The sequence below is a fragment of the Garra rufa genome, chromosome 6, assembly GCF_049309525.1.
Source record: "Garra rufa chromosome 6, GarRuf1.0, whole genome shotgun sequence".
NCBI lineage: Eukaryota > Metazoa > Chordata > Actinopteri > Cypriniformes > Cyprinidae > Garra > Garra rufa.
This window is the reverse complement of record NC_133366.1, coordinates 5,547,368-5,567,695: the sequence shown is the minus strand read 5'-3', so window position 1 is coordinate 5,567,695 and position 20,328 is coordinate 5,547,368. Positions and strand designations below refer to the sequence as shown.

Genomic DNA, 20,328 nt, shown 5'->3' with positions numbered 1-20,328 from the left:
AGCCCAAGTGAAGAGCTTCTGCCAAGCTTGCCCTGAATGCCAACGTACGTCTCCTCGGAAACCTCCCCCCAGTCCTCTGATCCCTTTGCCCATCATCGGGGTGCCTTTCGAGTGGATCGGGATGGACATCGTAGGGCCGTTGGCGAGGTCTGGCCGGGGACACGAACACATTCTTGTCATCGTTGACTACGCCACCCGGTATCCAGAGGCAGTCCCCCTTCGCCAAGCCACCGCCAAAGCCATCGCCCGTGAGCTCTTCCTGCTATCCAGCCGGGTGGGTATTCCGTCGGAGATTCTGACCGACCAGGGAACCCCGTTTATGTCCCGGCTAATGGCTGACCTGTGCCGGCTGCTGAAGGTGAAACAGATCAAAACATCGGTCTACCATCCTCAGACCGACGGGCTCGTCGAGCGATTCAACCAGACCCTGAAACAAATGCTCCGGAGGGTGGCGGCCGAAGACAAGAAGGACTGGGATCTGCTCCTACCATACGTTCTCTTCGGCATACGGGAGGTTCCCCAAGCCTCCACCGGCTTCACGCCCTTCGAACTCCTGTTCGGCCGCCAGCCTCGTGGTCTCCTCGACGTAGCCCGAGAAGCCTGGGAGCAGCAGCCGGCCGTCTACCGCACTGTGGTCGAGCACGTGCAGGATATGAGAAGCAAGATCGACAGAGTCATGCCATTAGTCCGGGAGCACCTGGTGAAGTCCCAACAAGCCCAGCAACGCCATTATAATCGGCCGGCCCAACCGCGGGAGTTCCAGCCTGGAGACAGGGTGATGGTCTTGGTCCCGAACGCCGCCTGCAAATTCCTCGCCCAGTGGCAGGGGCCGTTTACCGTGGAGGAGAGGGTAGGCCCTGTTAACTATCGTGTGAGACAGCCCGGCCGAAGACGGCCCCTGCAGCTGTACCACATCAACTTACTTAAGAAGTGGATTGGAGATAGGGACCAAGCCGTCGCCCTCGCCGTCACAGAACCCGCGGTTGTAGACATCAACCCCCATCTGTCGGCCACCCAGAAGACGGAGCTGCGGCACCTGGTCGGTCAGTTCCTGGACGTATTCTCCGACAACCCCGGCCAGACTAACGTCCTCTCCCACGACATCCGCACTCCTCCTGGCGTCATCGTCCGGCAACGGCCCTATCGAGTCCCCGAGGCCCGCCGGCAGGCTATAGAGGAGGAAGTCCAGAAGATGCTCAAGCTGGGGATCATTGAGCCCTCTCGGAGCCCCTGGTCCAGCCCGATAGTCCTGGTCCCAAAGCCGGACGGCACCCTCAGGTTCTGCAATGACTATCGACGCCTCAACGAAGTCTCGGAGTTCGACAGTTACCCCATGCCCCGGGTGGATGAACTCCTGGAGCGCCTGGGAAGGGCCCGGTACATCACCACCCTGGACCTGACCAAGGGTTACTGGCAGGTCCCCCTCTCCGCGGATGCCAGGCCCAAAACCGCCTTCTCCACTCCGTCGGGGCACTGGCAGTACCGGACCCTTCCCTTCGGCCTACATGGCGCTCCAGCGACGTTTCAGCGCCTCATGGATGTGATCCTCCGGCCCCACCAGAACTACGCTGCGGCCTACCTGGACGACGTGGTCATCCACTCGGAGGCATGGGAAGACCACCTGGATCGGCTCCGGAGGGTGCTGTCCGAGCTCCGTCGGGCTGGACTAACAGCCAACCCCCGCAAATGCCACCTTGCCTTGGAAGAAGCCAGGTACCTGGGTTACCGAGTCGGGAGAGGCCTTGTAAAACCCCAAGAAGACAAAGTAAAGGCGATCCTGGAGGCACCAACGCCACACAACAAGACCCAGGTACGGGCCTTCCTGGGGTTGGCTGGCTACTACCGCTGCTTCATCCCCAGCTTCTCCTCTATAGCCGCCCCTCTGACAGACCTGACCAGGAAGGGGCAGCCTGAGCAGGTGCGATGGACCCCGGAAGCGGAGCGCGCCTTCCAACAGATCAAACAGGCCTTAACCACGGAGCCAGTCCTGCGCGCTCCGGACTTCAACTGCCCCTTCCTGCTCCAAACGGATGCTTCAGACACGGGATTGGGGGCCGTGCTCTCCCAAGTCCAGGAGGGAGAGGAGCATCCGATAGTCTACATCAGCCGGAAGCTGACCCGGGCCGAGAGAAACTACGCTGCCGTGGAGAAAGAAGCGCTCGCCATCAAGTGGGCGGTCCTGGAGCTCAGGTATTATCTGCTAGGCCGCAAGTTTACTCTTTTCACAGACCATGCCCCGCTGCAGTGGATGGCCCGGGCCAAGGATACAAACGCCCGGGTCACAAGGTGGTTCCTGTTGCTCCAGGACTTCCACTTCGATGTGCGCCACCGGGCCGGTTCCAGCAACAACAACGCCGACGGGCGCTCTCGGTCCTGGGCAGCGTACACAGGTCTGTCAGGGGTCACTCCCCACCCACCCCCTGTCTCCCCTCTCTCTTTTTACCTCCAGGACCAGGACGTCGCTTGGGGGGGGGAGTGTGACGGGCGTCCCGAGGAGCAATCAGCGTCGCCCTGGCAACACACGAGGACCAGCTGGATCCACTCACCACGGACCAATCGGTCACGGCACAGCCAGCTTTATAAGCAGTCTGCCACAACCAGAGAGTGAGACACATCTCCAATGCACTGTGAGACTTACCTGACCGCTGTATCTTTTCTCCTCCAGAGTCGCCGTGACCGCTTGGTCCCCCACTTCCGGGTTGCACGTTTTGGGGTTAAAGCACGTCCTTGCACCAACCCCCTGCACCGGCCACCCTCACTTGGAGACACCAGCACCCAGGAGAAAGCCACCCTGCACCACAAGGAAGACAACCTCACCTCTTCACTCACCGTATTGTTTGCTTTGCTTCACTACTGTCAATAAACGCACCCTCCGGGGCTCACTCAACTCTTGTTTTGTTGTTGCTGTTCTCCGCCCGGCCACAAGATATAAAGAATAATTGATGATCTTGAAACCTACATGAGGCAGCAAAACCTGAAGCTCATAGGTATTCTGGAAGTGGCTGATGAAAACATCCATCTTGAATTTGTCAAGATTTGTCAGGCTATTTTTCCCAGCAAAAAGGAAAAACTTCCAGAAGTCATTGAAGTTGTTCATTGTCACTGACACAGTGTATAATATATTAAACCAAAGAAAGGTTTAATGTTTATTGATAATTGGAGCACCATTAGTCTGTTCAATAATGATTACAAAGTATTTGCTCTTGGTAATTTTTGATCTTATTGATTATTCTGATCTCAGTAAAGATGATCGTTTTATATTGTTTAAAAGCCTTAAGACCTCTGGTCTAAGTTTATTGTAAATATTGGAAGAAGGTTTGGGTATTACCTAATTCATATCTTGAAGATACTGAACAAATTTTACCCTGCCAAGAATTTATGAACCAGATTTATTGAAGATATAGATGTAAATTGTTTGTTTTGTGCATTATACCCAGAAACAGTAGACCTACCTTATATTTTCTGGCATTGTCAATATACAAATAAGTTAAATTCAAGTTTTTCAATTCAAGTTTATTTGTATAGCGCTTTTCACAATACAAATCGTTGCAAAGCAGCTGTACAAAAATGTAGGCTACTACAATATATTTAGTAGCTTGTTAGTGGTGACTACTGTATGTTAAGTCGATGTACATATGCTATAAATATTAAAAATAGTAATGGTGTAATCAAAAACAGATGATGAAAACTAATAGTAATGTTTATGTGTTGCAATCAAACTTGTAGAAAAATTGTGTAGTGCTGTATGTTGTTTCAAGGCTGGCATCATCTGCGGTCCTCTGAGGGGTTGGCATCATCTCTTCTTCTGAATCCAGACTGAATCTTGTGTAATTCCTAGTTACCATGGGATGGAAATCCCGTGGCAGAAACAGAGAAACAAATAGAGAAATAATTAGCGTAGCTGCTGTTCCAACCACGCAAAAATGATGTGTTCAGCCCAAGCTGAAGAATGCTGATGTGCATGTGATCAGATGTAACTGAAGTACAACATTATGAGATACATTATGTGAATGCTTGGCTAAAGAGATGAGTCTTTAATCTATATTTAAACATAGAGAGTGTGTCTGAACCCCGAATGTTATCAGGGAGGCTATTCCAGAGTTTGGGAGCCAAATGTGAAAAGGCTCTCCCTCCTTTAGTGGACTTTGCTATCCTAGGTACTACTAAAAGTCCAGAGTTTTGCGACCTTAGGGAGCGTGAGGGATTGTAGCATGGTAGGAGACTAGTTAGGTATGCAGGAACTAAACCATTTAGGGCCTTATAGGTAAGAAGTAATATTTTGTAAGTGATACGGAACCTAATAGGTAGCCAGTGCAGAGACCGTAAAATTTTATAGTGAGAGCTTTCTGAATTTATAAATGACAAAGTGTTATGATTTATTTATTTTATGATATGAACATGTAATATTTGGCTTTTTGAACTATAACAAGAAGTTGGAAAATAAGGATTATATTTTCAGTCTCTTGAATGTACTTAAGATTCCTATTTATCAATTAGAATCCTCCTTCTTCTGTAGTATTTAAGGACGTAGATTGTTGTATAAGCACTATTAAGGAGAGTACAAAAAAAAAAAAACTGTAAAAACTGTGCTCTTATTTAGTACACTTAAGTTATTGTGATTTAGCAAGGTCTTTCAATATTCTATTAGTTTATTTATTTGTTGGTTTTCTATACATGTATAGTTTATATGTATTTTCTATATTTTTCTTTGTATGCCATTGGCACTTGTATTATGCATTTGTTGTTCAAGCATCATTAATAAATAAATAAATAAATAAATAAAACCATCAGTGGGCATATCTTTACAATACTTACATCTAAAGCGCTTAAATAAACTAATTACGTTGTTTATCAGAAAGTTTAAGTTTTTCTCCATCGACAGTTCTCCAACTTTAATTGAAATCACAGTCAAAAGGTGTTGATATATGTTTGAGCTGTATCCCTTCTAGCCACAACCCGCTGGAGCAGCGCTGCATGACATGGGTTACTTCCACAATCCTCACTTCCTGCGGAAGTCTAGGGTGTCGTATTAACAGCTCAGTTGAAAACGAAAGTGAAACCAATCTTTTCAAAAAAGGTCCATCCACAAGGAAATTGGCCAAGTGCACGTGAAATGGTCACTTCGAGGAAATACTTTTGCCGTCTGTGATCACGTGACACAGGTTTTGTTTTGGAAATGTAGGTAATTTACTTGGGGATAAAAATTTTTTGCTTACATATTTATCTGCTTTTTCACATTGTATTTGTTTTTTCCCCCCTCACGACACAAAAAGTGCAGACGTATCGGAAATACGTTTGAATTTAAGATTCAGTAAGTGATATGCCAAACACCATCGTTTTTTAGTTCTACATCAATAATATAACAACTGCCTTCATTTATGTATGTGATTCTGGTGTGCTAAAAATCCTGAATCCTGCTGCTGTGTTTACCTGTGTCTACCTAAATTACATGACTACATTGTAAACCATTTTATTACAATAATTCAGAGCACTTCGTTTTATTGGACAGTAGCATTTCTCTTCGCGGCCTGCATTTGATCTAAAACAGACTGAGTGTGAAAATGAGATCCAGATTTGTCGAACTTGACTATGTACAAAGAGGGAAATATACAGTTGGATTTCCCATCCATGAAGAATAATTCACAAATCAACCACTAGAGGTCCTACCAGTGCTGTTTAACCAGTGAAAACGCTACAGCCTCAAATGGCTTGAAGATCAGTTGAAGGTTTATTGAAGCATAAGCCCTGAACATAAAAAGTAAAACATGAAAATGAAAACTTTTTACACAATACATCAAATCAAATACTTAATGTATTTGAATAATGAAAGTTGTACAGATTTAACTGTTGTTAGCTTGTCAAAACATAATTTATAAATGCAATATTTTTTTATATAAGCTACAAACTGCATTTTTAGTACAATATAGCTGACATTCATTGGATCAATTTAAGATGAGATTGTGATATAAAAATACTGAAAAAGAACAAACTATGCTCGCAGAGGCAAATATATTTAAAAAATCAAAAAAAAAAGAAAAAAAAAGAAAAGAAACAGACATTACATTAGTCTAGCACACAATGACTGTTATTCTTTCACAAAATGTCAAAGGAAATGTAGGTTTTGAATATGTTTACAGTGATTGTGGTTCAAACAGATGAGTAAATTATTTCACAATGTACAATTATCCAACAATCACTCAGTAAACAGTTGAACACAGGCTTTGTGTTCTTTGGTCTCTATCGCTCATTTGACGCTGCTATAGATCACTGATGCATCTTCCACAATATGAACATTTGATTGCCTGAAAAGACAAACAAACAGGAGCAAAACAGTGTTACAGCTCAGATTAGATGATCTCTGTTGGTGAAGTAAGTGCTGGTTGTTTTTTTTGCTTTTTTTCTCACCTCACACCAGCATCAGGCTGATGAACTCTTATATCGTCATACTGACATTCATTGTCTTCTGGTCTGTTTTTCTCTTTCTTTCGCTGATATTGAACAGTTGCGTACTGGATATCCTCAGTAACTGTGGATTCAGGAGTTTTTCCTCTGGATCTGCTGGGTTTCACACTGGCATACAGAGCGTCATTGACTGTATCAGCTTCAGAAAGAGGCTCATCATGAACTGAAACTCTCCGTGACATGTCACAATAGAGATCATTCTGAAAGACAAGACAATACATGATTAAATTTCAATTCAATAATAAATTTTTTTCAAAGGTGAGGTGCAGCTTTTACACAGCAGAAGGTCTCAAACTTTTCAGACCAACAACATCAGATAACGGCTGTTTGATTTATTTTTTTTGTAAAGTTGTGTTGTGTTTGTTGATGATTTACCGGTTTCATTGTGAGATCGTCTGTTTTAACACCCTTTTGTTTCCTCCTGTTATAATCACAGACATTAACAACATTTCAACAAATTTATAGAGTAAATATAAATGCTGTTCTTAAAAATTTATAATAAATATATATGAGACATTCTTTTTGGTATATCAGAACAAAAGTGAATGTATTTTATCACAGCAGTTTTTAACTGCACTCACATTATAAACAGGAAGATTATGATCATGATGATAATGATGAATACTCCTCCAGATGCCGCTGTGATCACAATGACATTCTTACCAGCACCACGATGAACTGAAAGAAGAAGGTCATCATAATTAACAAACTGATGAATGATGTGAAGATACAGGAGTGTGTTAATAAAAGCTTCACCTGTGACAGTAACAGCATCTGATCTCTGAGATCCATGTTGATTGTGAGCCTCACAGTAGAAGCGTCCACTCTGTAGTGCACTGAAACTCTGTCCAGATCCAACAGCTGAGCTTTGATTCTCCTTAAACCAGCTGAAGTTCAGAGCAGGTGGGTTTGAATCACTGCTGCAGATCAGAGTCACTGAACCACCTTCCACTGTTTCAGCAGATCCAGTTATGGACACTGAGACATTTCTAGGTGGGTCTAAAATAGAAAATAAAAAATATATTTTTTAAATTTAAATTTTAGAAAATTAATTTGGATTTGTAAACAAAGTTGAGATGATCTTTTACTCACACATGACATTTAAAGTCACAGCATCAGAGTATTTCTCCCCATGTTCATTAATGGACTTGCACTTGTATTCTCCACTGTGATCAGAGCTGATCTTTGAGATGTTGTAGATCCTTTCAGATCCTACAAATGTTCCTCCTTTAAACCAGCTGATTTCTGCAGGTGGGTTTGAATCACTGCTGCAGATCAGAGTCACTGAATCTCCCTCCACTATTTCACCAGATGGACTGATGGACACTGAGACAATCTTTGGTGCATCTAAAGATTAAAAAATAAAATAAAATAACAAAGTAAATTTGGAGTCACACACTTAAGACTTACAAATCAGTTGTATGAATCTTCCTCTGTTAATTTACCAGATGGACTGATGGAGATCATACGATTTAATGAAGGATCTACAGGTTTCAGACTAAAGTATTTAAAGTAGCAGCTGGTGGATTTTTATTTATTTATTTATTTTTAGGTAGGGCTGCAGTTGGTTATTACTAGACATTTTCAGCAAAAAGCATGCTGAGTCGACAGCATCAATGAATGCTTCATCTGTCATTGCGTATCTGTGTTTGAGTGTCTGTTATAAAACACTCGACTGTACTGAAATGTGTTTGTGTCTTTGATTACAATCATTATCTATTAAAAATGTACTAGTAAGATATGTAGCCGTAAACGCTGCTAGCCTTTCAAAAACAAAGACTTTAAAGAGAAAAAGTCAATCTGTACTCACACATGACATTGAGATGAACAGCAGGAGAGATGTAAGTGTGTCCATGTAGAGCACAGCTATATCTGCCTGCATCCTCTCTTCTGACTGACTGCAGCAGGAGTTGATTGTTTGTGTCTCTTCTCTCAGTTAATGGCTGTGAGTTTCTGTACCAGATGAATGTTGCTCTGTCAGTCAGAGTGCAGCTGCTTTTACATGTCAGACGGACTGAATCTCCCTCTGTCACTCTCTCAGGAGACTCCACCTGAAGATCTGAACACAGCACACACATATATTTTCAGTCTCTTGATTATACTTTAGTATAATAGTTTCATTTATCATTGTAAATTCAGAAATCAGAAACCTCTATCTTCTGTAGTAGTTATTTTGATTTATCAAGGTCTTTCAATATTTATTAATTTTAATTATTTGTTGGTTTTATATATACACATGTATAGTTTATATCTATTTGCTATATTTTTTTATGTTTGCCCTCGCAACTTGTATTATGTATTTGTTGTTCAAGCATTAATAAAAAAAAAATAATAATAATTAAAAAAAATCTGTGGGTAAATCTTTTCAATATACTTACATCTAAATGAGTGCTTGAATAAACTAATTAGCTACGTTATTTATCAGAAAGTCTGAGTTTTTATCCATCAACAGTTCTCCAACTTGAACTGAGATCACAGTCAAAGAGTGTGTTGATATATGTTTGACATGTATCCCTTCTTGCCACAACCCACTGGTTAAGGGTTTAGACTAGAAGGGAGACGATCTGGCTACTGGGCATGCGCACATCAATCTAACGTTATTTTTTTATCACACTGTACAACAATAATACTGTTTTTTTTTATTATAGTAAGGGCTAAGTTTAGGGTTGGGGTAGGGGTAGACGTAAAAAAAAACACAATCTAATAGGTAGAAAAATGTATTTCATTGTTAGTTTCCGGTCGGAGCTGTATGACACGGATTACTTCCGCAATCCTCACTTCCTGCGGAAGTCTATGGTGTGTCACGATAACGTCTCAGGTTACGTATGTAACCCTGGTTCCCTGAGGGAACGAGACACTGCGTCCTGAAACGCTGTGGGGGAACGCCATTGGCGGGCCGCACTCTGAGTCATGTCCAACGTCCAATGAGAAACGGGAGTGACGTCACAGGCGCGGTGACGTCATCGACCAGGAAGTATAAAAGCACGTGCGTTTGAAGCTGGCGTCAGCTCATAGGCATGAAGCGAGCGCAGCAGGGATGCGGGAATTATGGTCCGAGACGCAGTGTCTCGTTCCCTCAGGGAACCAGGGTTACATACGTAACCTGAGACGTTCCCTTCCGGGAACTCTACACTGCGTCCTGAAACGCTGTGGGGAACGAGGTATCAACGTCCCCATAATTTCCGCACCCTGCCTAGTGTCTGCTAGAACAAGGGGGGAAAAGACAGCGTTATAATACAATACAAACCTCAGCCTGGGGATCCTGCCAGGACATGGGTGGTAATACATCTCTGACTGTGGAGCCCACCAGATCAGAGGGAAAGAGACCTCGGCCCTCGAGCCCACGAGGTCATGTCATCCTTCGTCGGGTCTCGCAAGACTGAGAAGGGACAGTGTCTAAAAATACTTACCTGATGAGACACTGTGGTAACTCCGCCTGGTGGTCTTGCCAGGACGCGAGTGGTAATACATCTCTGTCTGTGATCCATCACCAGACAAGAGGGAAAATGAACCTCGGCCCTCAGGCACTCGAGGAGAAGTGGCGATCCATTGTCTGCATTACAGCCAGTACAAGAGGGACGCAAGAAGTGCCTGGTGACCTTGCCAGGGCACTGGAATTCATCTCTGTCTGTGATCCACCACCAGACAAGAGGGATAAGAGACCTCGGCCTTCAGGCACACGAGGATAGGGTTCTCGACCGCTGCCTGTCACACGACCAGTGCAGGGGGAGAAATGCTCCTCGGCCCTCGGGCACTCGAGGAGAAGTGGCGATCCATTGTCTGCGTTACAGCCAGTACAAGAGGGACGCAAGAAGTGCCTGGTGACCTTGCCAGGGCACTGGAATTCATCTCTGTCTGTGATCAGCCACCAGACAAGAGGGATAGAGTAGGCCTCGGCCTTAGGCACACGAGGCTAGGGTTCTCAACCGCTGCCTGTCACCAGACCAGCGCAGGGGGAGAAAGTGTTCCTCGGCCCTTGGGCACGCGAGGAGAGATAGTGGTCCTTTGTCTGCATTACAGCCAGCACAAGAGGGACACAAGAAGTGCCTGGTGATTTTGCCAGGGCACTGGAATTCATCTCTGTCTGTGATCCATCACCAGACGAGAGGGATAAAAAGACCTCGGCCCTCAGGCACACGAGGATAAGGTTCTCAACCGCTGCCTGTCACATGACCAGTGCAGGGGGAGAAATGCTCCTCGGCCCTCAGGCACACGAGGAGAAATGGTAGTCCGTTGTCTGCGTACAGCCAGTACAAGAGGGACATAGGGAGCGCCTGGTGATCCTGCCAGGACACTGGAACTCATCTCTGTCTGTGATCAACCACCAGACACGAGGAATACAGGCCTCGGCCCTCGGGCACACGAGGCTGGAAGGAATATAGAGGAGAGTCATACGCCTTTGTCTGGGGAACTTGCCAGAACAAAAAGGGGTAAAAACTCTTTTCCTTACTCGAAGGAAAGCGCCTTTTTGACCTCTTGAGCCTAGCCTTTGTGCTAGGGCTGAAAGATGACTGAGCCCGGAGTGGCTCTGAGGTCTAGTTCGTAGAATCTGACGAACGTAAGAGGTGAGGACCAACCCGCCGCACTGCAGATGTCCTTGATCGGGACACCTGCCATCAGAGCTTTGGAGGCTGCGACGCCTCGAGTTGAGTGAGCCTTGACTCCCATCGGGGATGGGAGACCAGAGGACTCGTATGCAGTAGAGATGGCATCAACGATCCACTTACTGATAGTAGGCTTGGAAGCCGGGCACCCCCTCTTAGGGGGGCCGTAACAGACAAACAATTGCTCTGATTTACGCCACAGGGCAGCTCTGTGGACATAAGTGTCTAGTGCTCTTACTGGACACATTAAGTTATACTTCCTCTGGTCGTGCTCCACGAATGGAGGAGGATAAAACGCTAGCAGCGTTATTGGCTGTGGTGTTACTGATGGGACCTTGGGTGTGTACCCAGCTCTTGGGTAGAGGAATGCTTTGGCCAACCCTGGGGCAAAGTCAATATAGGAAGGGGCCACTGAAAGGGCCTGCAGGTCACCGACTCTCTTAAGAGATGTTAGCGCCAACAGCAGTGCTGTTTTTAGGGTAAGCATCCGATCGGAGGCCTCCTCCAGAGGCTCGAAGGGGGGCTTACACAGCGCTTCCAGCACCACAGCCAAGTCCCACGTAGGGACTCTCGGTCTTGCACGAGGCCTCAGCCTGAGTGCACCGCGGAGGAAACGTGAGACCAGGGGGTTTCTGCCCACTGAAAGGCCGCCCTGAGGGGCGTGGTAAGCCGATATAGCCGCCACGTACACCTTCAGGGTGGAGTGAGCTAACCCAGCGGACAAACGAGTTTGCAGGAACTCCAGCACTGTACCAATCGGGCAGTGGACTGGGTTTGAGTGGCGTTCATGACACCATGACGCAAACAGGTTCCACTTTAGGCCATAAAGTTTCCTCGTAGAGGGAGCTCTGGATTGAAAGATGGTCTCAACAACCTCGGTTGAGAGACCAGCTTCTATGAGTTGTGCCCCCTCAGGGGCCACACCCATAACTTACACTTCTCTGGGTGGGGGTGGCATATTGCGCCCCCAGCCTGAGAAAGAAGGTCGCTCCTGACAGGAATCTCCCATGGAGAGCCGTCGAGGAGGGCGATTATATCCGAGAACCATACTCGGGCCGGCCAGTACGGGGCTACTAGCAGCAGCCGTACTCCGTACCGGCGCACTCTTTCCAGAACTCCCGGGAGCAGAGCGATCGGGGGAAAAGCGTACAGACGAAGCCTCGGCCACGTCTGTACCATGGCATCCAGTCCGAGAGGAGCTGGAGGAACTAGAGAGTACCAAAGGGGACATTGCGATGTCTCCTGAGTCGCAAAGAGGTCCACCTGGGCTTGACCAAAGACTCTCCATATCTGCTTCACCACCTGAGGGTGAAGCATCCATTCCCCGGGCCTCAGCCCCTGCCTCGACAGGACGTCTGCTCCCACATTGAGACGTCCAGGAATGTGAACTGCTCTCAATGAGAGAAGCTTCCCTTGTGACCACAGGATGATCTGGCACGCCAGCTTGTACACTCAAAAAAATGATTCTTTAAACTAACTCAATTCAATTATGGACAGTGGTTCCAAACAACCAAATTGTTTATTATTAACATATAAGGATTTTTTTCAATCTTTTCAAAATTATTCTGTTAAGACAACACAATTGAATTAGGAAAATCAATGTGAAATAGTAATGTCCAACCAAATCAATGTAATCAATGTCCTTTAACTTAAAACCATTAAGTTTAGTCAGCTTGTTTTGGTTTACTAAAAAATAGGCCAAAGAGCTCATAATTTATTCATGTCGCAATGCATGATGGGAGTCATGGATGAGTTCTGATTGGCTACAACTTGGTTTTTTGGTGGTCACCGTTGTTGTGATTCTCACACTGATTCTTCATGTCTGTGTGTCTAAAAGCAAAAAAGCTTTTTTTTTTTCTTTCTTCATCTGTCTCATAAAGCCAAAACTGACAGATCTTTTGTTCACAGTTCTCTTGAAATCTGTAAGGAAAACCTAAGTCAAGTACTTAAGTCACTATATGATGATAGCTATTTTAAGTACAGTCAATGCTACTTGATGACTTTTGTTCTTGGCTTGTCTAGCTGTTATAACTCAGTAAAAGCAGCCAAACAAAATCTAACATTGAAGATTTAAGGGTCAAGAGCCCAACTAATGCAAACATTGACCACTATAATGGTTGCTTAAATTTTTTTTCCCTCTTTTGGTGATTCTGCTTATTAACATCAGGTGTCTGTAATAATGATCAATCATGACGACGTGTCTTCATCAAATACTTTAGAAATTGTCACATCCCGTTTTTGAATGGTGAAATTAAACCCTTTGCGTTACTTTAACAATTCATAATTAAGTAAAGTGGATAATTAAACAGCTTAAGTTATTTAAGCACAATGCAATAGTGTTTTGGCGGACAACAAAATATATATATGTTGTTTTAAAATAAAATATTTAAATAAAACCAACAATGGCACAAAACCATTTTTTTGAGTGTATAAGGGGCGTGAACGCAGACCTCCCTGGTGGTTTATATAGTAGACCACCGCCGTGTTGTCTGTGCGGACCAGCACGTGACGGTTTCTCAGGTCTGGAAGGAAATGCTTCAGAGCCAGGAACACTGCCAACATTTCTAGGCAATTTATGTGCCAGGAGTGATGCTGGTCGTTCCATAGGCCTTGGGCGGAGCGGCCACTCATGACCGCTCCCCACCCGGTGAGGGATGCATCTGTCGCTAGCGTGACGCGGCGGCAAGGAGCTCCCAGCGCTGGACCTTGTAATAGGAACCAGGGCTTTTTCCACATGACTAAGGCACGTAGGCAGCGCCGCGTGACCTTGATCTTGCGGAATGGGTTCCCCCTCGGGGAAAACCCTTTGGTTTTGAGCCACCACTGCAGTGGTCTCATGTGCAGCAGTCCAAGAGGTATCATGTTGGATGCAGCTGCCATAAGATCTAACAGTACTTGGAACTGTTTGACAGTGAGTAGCAGGCCTAGCTTGACCGCATTTGCTGCAGTAAGGATCGACTCTATCCGAGCAGGTGACAAACGTGCCTGCATCGTGGTCGAATCCCAGATTACACCTAGATAAGTGGTTCTCTGTAATGGAGACAGCACACTTTTCTTGGCGTTGAGTCTCAACCCCAGCTTTTCCATGTGAGCAAGAACAACATCTCGATGTTGAGCCGCTAACTGTTCTGAACTGGTTAGAATGAGCCAGTCGTCTATGTAGTTGAGTATGCGGATGCCCTGGAGTCGCAATGGAGCCAGAGCAGCATCCACACACTTCGTAAAAGTTCGGGGAGAGAGCGCTAGGCCGAACGGAAGAACTCTGTATTGGTAAGCTTTGCCCCTGAAAGCGAACCTGAGAAACTTCCGGTGTTGAGGAAGGATGGAGACGTGAAAGTATGCGTCTTTCAGATCTATCGTGACAAACCAGTCCTCGGACCTGATTTGAGACACGACCTGTCTGACAGTCAACATTTTGAACTTCAGTTTTCTTACTGAGAGGTTTAGCTGTCTGAGATCTAAAATGGGCCGCAGGCCCCCATCCTTCTTGGGAACAATGAAGTACCGGCTGTAGAACCCGGCTTCTCTGTGTTGAGGAGGGACCACCTCGATGGCCTCCTTCCTCAGGAGAGTATTCACTTCCTGTTCCAATACCAGAGCCTGCTCGGGGCCTACCAGAGTAGGAAATACCCCGCTGAAAGGTGGCGGCCTGGCGCCGAATTGAATGGAATAACCTTTCTCTACAGTACGCAGGACCCACATAGAAATATTTGGCAGTAGTTTCCACGCTGCCAGAAATTCTACTAAGGGAACCAGCCTCTCGAGACTGGTCTCTGGATTTATTAGAGGAGCTAACTTGGTGACCTGTAGCAGCGAACTGGCAGGATGCACCTGAAGTGAGCGCTCTAGAGACCCCCGTGGGGGTGGCGAACTCTCTGGTTCCGCTACGTTTCCGGGCGGAAGGACCAGAGAATGATGTTCGCGGGAGACTGCCGCGCCCTGTAACACCGGCAGGGTTAGCTGACGAATCTCCTGAGGGCCCCGAAGAGAGGTGGTCACCGTACTCCTCAGAGGCGGTGAGGCACCTGACTCTTCGAGAGGGGCTGCCCTCATTGGCCCTGGGCCACGACCATCAGGGCCGTTTAGCCGCGGCCCTCTTAGACTGTAGGACGACCCTCAGGTCGGGCCTAGTCTTCGAGGGCCCCGGCTTGGAGCGTTGCTGAGCCCGCCCTCTAGGCCGCGCCGGAGGGGCACGGGTAGCAACGCTCCTTTTCTGGGTCTCCCTGTGTGAGGAGCTGGAGTGCGGCTGGGGCTGCTCCCGTCCAGCAGCCCCAGAGGAGAAAGTGCGGCGAGGGAGGTAACGCTGGAACGCCGCTGCCTGCCTACGGGCCTCCTGGTGCCTGTTGACAACTGTGTCAACAGAGTCACCAAAGAGGCCGGAGGGGTGCAGGGGGGCGTCCAGGAGCGTGACCCTGTCCTTCTCTTTCATGTCGGACAGGGTCAGCCAGAGATGCCTCTCCGCGGCCACCAAGGCTGCCATAGACCGCCCAACAGCGCGGGCGGTCTCCTTGGTGGCCCGGAGCGCCAGATCAGCGGTCCTGCGCATCTCTGACACGCTCACCTCCTCGCCGTCACTAAGCTCCTTCAGCAGGTCGGCTTGGTACGCCTGGAGCACAGACATGGTGTGTAAACATGCACCAGCCTGACCTGCTGCCGCATAAGCCTTGCCCATCAAGCCTGATGTTACCTTTAATGGCTTGGTGGGCAAGGACGGAGCCTTCAGGGACGATGCCAGGCCGGGAGACAGATAGCTTGCTAGTGTCTGCTCGACCTGAGGCATCGCCCTGTAGCCGTATTCCTCCACCCCCCCCCCACATTACCGTAGTAATCTGAGGCGGGGGAGTAGAGACGTGAGGAATACGGCCTATCCCACGACCTCGCGATCTCTTTATGGAGGTCGGGGAAAAAGGGAAGGCTCCGTTTGGGAGGTGCTGATTTAGCCCGCAGGAAGCGCTCATCAAGCCTGCTCGCCTGGGGCTCTGGATCTGGAGCGGGTGACCAGCTGATGTTGAGCTTGGCCACCGCGCTCGTCAGCACCTCCACCAGCTCCTCATTCTGGGGTGAACGGGGGGGCGGTTGTGGGAGGTCAACGCTCTCGATGTCAACCTCCTCGGAGGAAGACAGGAGAAGCGTTGACTCCTCCTCTCGGAGGGAAGGAACCGCAGTGCGGGCTTCCTCATCCAAGAGGAGGTCATACGATCCGCTGGGTGAGGAGAGAGATAGGGGATCACCCGTCTCAACTCCCTCCAGCAGATCTAGCTGCGAACCCCACGAGTGCAGCTGCCGCTCCGCCTCGACGGAAGCGGGGCCAGACCCGCGGGGAACGCTAATGAAAGCCCCCTCCTCAAAGAGGGCTTTCCGGGAACGGAGCAACCGCAGCGGCATCCGCTCGCACTGCGGGCAGCCAGCCCCCTCAAGGGCTGACCTAGCGTGCTCCGCTCCCAAGCAGACCACACATAGATCGTGTGTATCCCCACCAACAATGAAGCGTTGGCAGGGAGGGACACACCGTCTATGTGGCTGCTGAACCGCCTTAGAACGTTCGTTCTTAAAAGAACGTTTTCCCCCTGGCATTTCTGCTCAAATAAAAGTAGTGCAATTGGCACTGAAAAACAGCAGAATGCAATTCAGACAGACAATAACACAGAGTGCTCTCGCTGAATGACAAAAGCTGACGCCAGCTTCAAACGCACGTGCTTTTATACTTCCTGGTCGATGACGTCACCGCGCCTGTGACGTCACTCCCGTTTCTCATTGGACGTTGGACATGACTCAGAGTGCGGCCCGCCAATGGCGTTCCCCACAGCGTTTCAGGACGCAGTGTAGAGTTCCCGGAAGGGAACTGCTCAGTTGAAGACGAAAGTGAAACCAATCTTTTTAAGAAAGGTCCTTCAAGGAAATTAGCCAAGTGCGTATTAGGTTGTCAATTCGAGGAAGTAATTTTGCCGTCTTTGATCACGTGATACAGGTCATTTACTTGGGATACAAGAAATGTTCCTTACATATTCATCTGCTTTTTCACATTTTATCTGTTTTTTTCCCCTCACGACACACAGAAACAGTGAAGAAGCTGAAACAAGTTTAAAAATTAGACACAGTAAGTAATAATCAATGCCAAACTTTTAGTTTCTACAACAATAATATATTTTGATGTGCTGAAAAGTGATGAATCCTGCTGCTGTGTTTCATGTTAATTTGAAATACATATTTGTCTCAATATGTGGTATTTATTCTCTGTAACCTCAATTACAAGACTTCATTGTAAACCATTTTATTACAATAACTTAGAGCACTCTGTTTGAATGGACAGTATAGCATTTCTATTCGATGTCTGCATTTTATCTAAAACAGACTGAGTGTGAAAATGACATCCAGATTTGTCGATCTTGACCATATACAAAGAAACAGTTTTCAGGAGGGAAAAGTAGTTGGATGTCCCATCCATGAAGAATAATTCACAAATCAACCACTAGAGGTCCCACCAGTGCTGTTTATTCAGTGAAAACGCTACAGCCTCAAATGGCTTGAAGGTCAATCAGGTTTATTGAAGCATAAGCCCTAAACATATAAGTAAAACATGAAAATTAAAACTTTTTATAAAATACAATAATACATCAGAGTCACTGAATCTCCCTCCACTATTTCATCAGATGGACTGATGGACACTGAGACACTCTTTGGTGCATCTAAAAAAAAAAAAAAAATAATAATAATAATAAAAAAAAATAACAAAGTAAATTACACATCACGCACTTAAGACTTACAAATCAGTTTTTATGACTCTCCCTCTGTTATTTTTATCAGATGGACTGATGGAGATGACAAGATTTATTAGAGGATCTGCAGGTTTCAGATTGAAGCATTTAAAGTAGCAGCTGGTGGATTTATTTATTTTTGTTTTAGTTAGGGCTGCAGTTGGTTATTACTAGACATTTTCAGCAAACACCCCAGTGTGATTTAATGCTAAAGAGTGAAATTGAAAGAACAAGTTTAAGAAAATAGAAAAGAAAAAAATTTGAAATTTTTGTTATAAATCGTAAGACTACAACTGTATAGTTTTCAAACATTTGAAATACAGATAAATGTTTTAACAAATTATGAATTAAAATACTGGATACAATATGGATCCATTCAAAATAACCAGTAGAATTCAGCGATCTGAAGGAGAGTCAACAGCATCAGTGAGCATTTTGTCTGTTAGAGCAAGCATCCATATCTGTGTTTGAGTGTCTGTTATAAAACACATGACTATACTGAAATGTGTTTGTGTCTTTACCTTGATTACAATCATTATCCATTAAAAATGTACTAGTGAGACACCGCTTTGCTTTATTCAGATATAGCCACGACATTGGCACGTTCTCTTTTTGGTTTAGATTTAAGGACATTGATTAGTTAAATTTTATGTCATATGTTGAATATCTTAATCTGCAGTTGGCTAAACAACTACTTTATCACCCTAGAGATATGTAGCCCTAAATGCTGCTAGCCTTTTAAAGACAGCTTTAAAGAGAAACAGTAAATCTGTACTCACACATGACATTAAGATAAACAGCAGGAGAGATGTAAGTGTGTCCATGTAGAGCACAGCTATATCTGCCTGCATCCTCTCTTTTGACCGACAGGAGGGCGAGTTTGTTTTCAACACTTCCTGTACTTAATGGCTGTGAGTTTCTGTACCAGATGAATGTTGCTCTGTCAGTCAGAGTGCAGCTGCTTTTACATGTCAGACGGACTGAATCTCCCTCTGTCACTCTCTCAGGAGACTCCACCTGAAGATCTGAACACAACACACACATTATATCTAGTGCTGCTGACATACACTCATTATTATTCAACATAATGCACAGAAGAAGAGTAAACCTCATGAAAGTCACCTGTGACAGTAAGACTCACTGGAGCACCAAGCCATTTGCCATTATCTTTATCAGTAGTGAATCTGAAATAGTACATGTGTTCATCCTTCTGTGTCACATGACTCAGTCTGATGGATGAGTACCCCTGTTCATTTTTCAGACACTGAAGCCTCTGACTTAATTCAGGGTCCTTAAACAGATCTGTAGGCTCTACACCCTTTACAGTGTTTTTGGTCCAGAATGCTTTCACGATCTGATGTCCATTAGGGTATGTATAAGTGCAGCTCATTATCACTGATGAGTTCTTTAGTGCACAGATGTGTGAATGACTGTAACTCACACTATATTTACCATCACTAGTAACCCCTGAAACACAGAATATATCAGGATGAAAATGTTATTTTATCTGTTACAACAGATCATGAATGCAATGTTTTTTTTACCACTCATAACAGAAAATAAACCTAATTTTCTCAGAATCTATTGAGTGATAAATGATGTGAAGTTCATCATCAGCTTTTATGAAGGGTGCTGAAGAAAAGCAGAAGTAAAAGCACAGTGACAAAGGAGTGAAATAAAAATAAAATAAATTTCAATAATAATCAGATCAAAAAAAAAAAGAAAATCAAATCAGTTTCGTGGCTTTTACTCTGTCTACATCTCTAAGCTCATCTATATGCCAGTAAACTAATTTTACACAGTAAATATTTAACATATACACATTTACTTCCGCGAACATGAGCTGGACATATTAACAATCTGGTGTTACACTGATATTTGTCCAATCAGATGCTCCGAACAATGAGCATGTCTCTCCTAAACTACCTGACACTGACTAGCAAATAACAAAAGACTATTGGACATTTCTAAAAGGCACAAGTTATTTGACATATCTCAGCCAAACTTCCTGTTTGAGAAAAAATGTGAATACAGGGAAGAAAAAAGTGCTCATCCGCTGCTCATTCTGAGGCCTTAAATAAAAACATCACTGTTTCTAATGTGAATGTAAGAGAGACTCACCGCGAATCATGAGCAGAAAGATCAGAGGAAGACGAGGAGCCATTCTGACCCACATCAGCATCAAATATATCTATAATATAGCATCAATCATCAATATATAATCATAACTTTCACCGTAAATCACACTATTCTGAACATTTCTCCTGATGTGGTATATAAGCAATAACCATCTGCTTTCATTAACATATAGTGTGTTTATCTTACCATGTTGAAGCTCACCAGATCAACAGCAGCCAAATGACTGACTGTTTTAACACATGCACTTATAGCTAAAGACAAACTTTGTGGTTAACACTGTTTTAATGTCCATCAGCGGAAATATCAGTGTCCCTCCCTAAACAAGAGAGCAACATTAGTGGACTAAAACTTAAGTAAAATAGAAAACA

The 20,328-nt window shown here is 45.4% G+C and overlaps 1 protein-coding gene across 1 annotated transcript; it reads right to left on the bottom strand.

Annotated features, from left to right (window-relative positions):
- Nucleotides 1-6,244: 6,244 nt before the first annotated feature.
- On the bottom strand, nt 6,245-19,985 carry LOC141336761 (B-cell receptor CD22-like). The gene is made up of 9 exons (XM_073842488.1): nt 19,943-19,985; nt 18,944-19,288; nt 18,601-18,846; nt 7,555-7,809; nt 7,219-7,461; nt 7,044-7,140; nt 6,838-6,883; nt 6,406-6,662; nt 6,245-6,302 (listed from the first exon to the last, which is right to left on the bottom strand). Exons 1-9 carry the CDS (start codon nt 19,983-19,985, stop codon nt 6,245-6,247), a joined length of 1,590 nt encoding a protein of 529 aa, XP_073698589.1.
- Nucleotides 19,986-20,328: the final 343 nt, after the last annotated feature.

What these genes read in the sequence shown, in the direction of transcription:
- LOC141336761 (XM_073842488.1), bottom strand. Translation starts at nt 19,985, where the DNA reads ATGGCTCCTCGTCTTCCTCTGATCTTTCTGCTCATGATTCGCG. An exon ending in ACGATCTCACAATGAAACCG is followed by an intron (nt 6,663 to 6,837) that starts GTAAATCATCAA and finishes CTTGTCTTTCAG; the next exon opens with AATGATCTCTATTGTGACAT. An exon ending in CAGCCTGATGCTGGTGTGAG is followed by an intron (nt 6,303 to 6,405) that starts GTGAGAAAAAAA and finishes TTGTCTTTTCAG; the next exon opens with GCAATCAAATGTTCATATTG.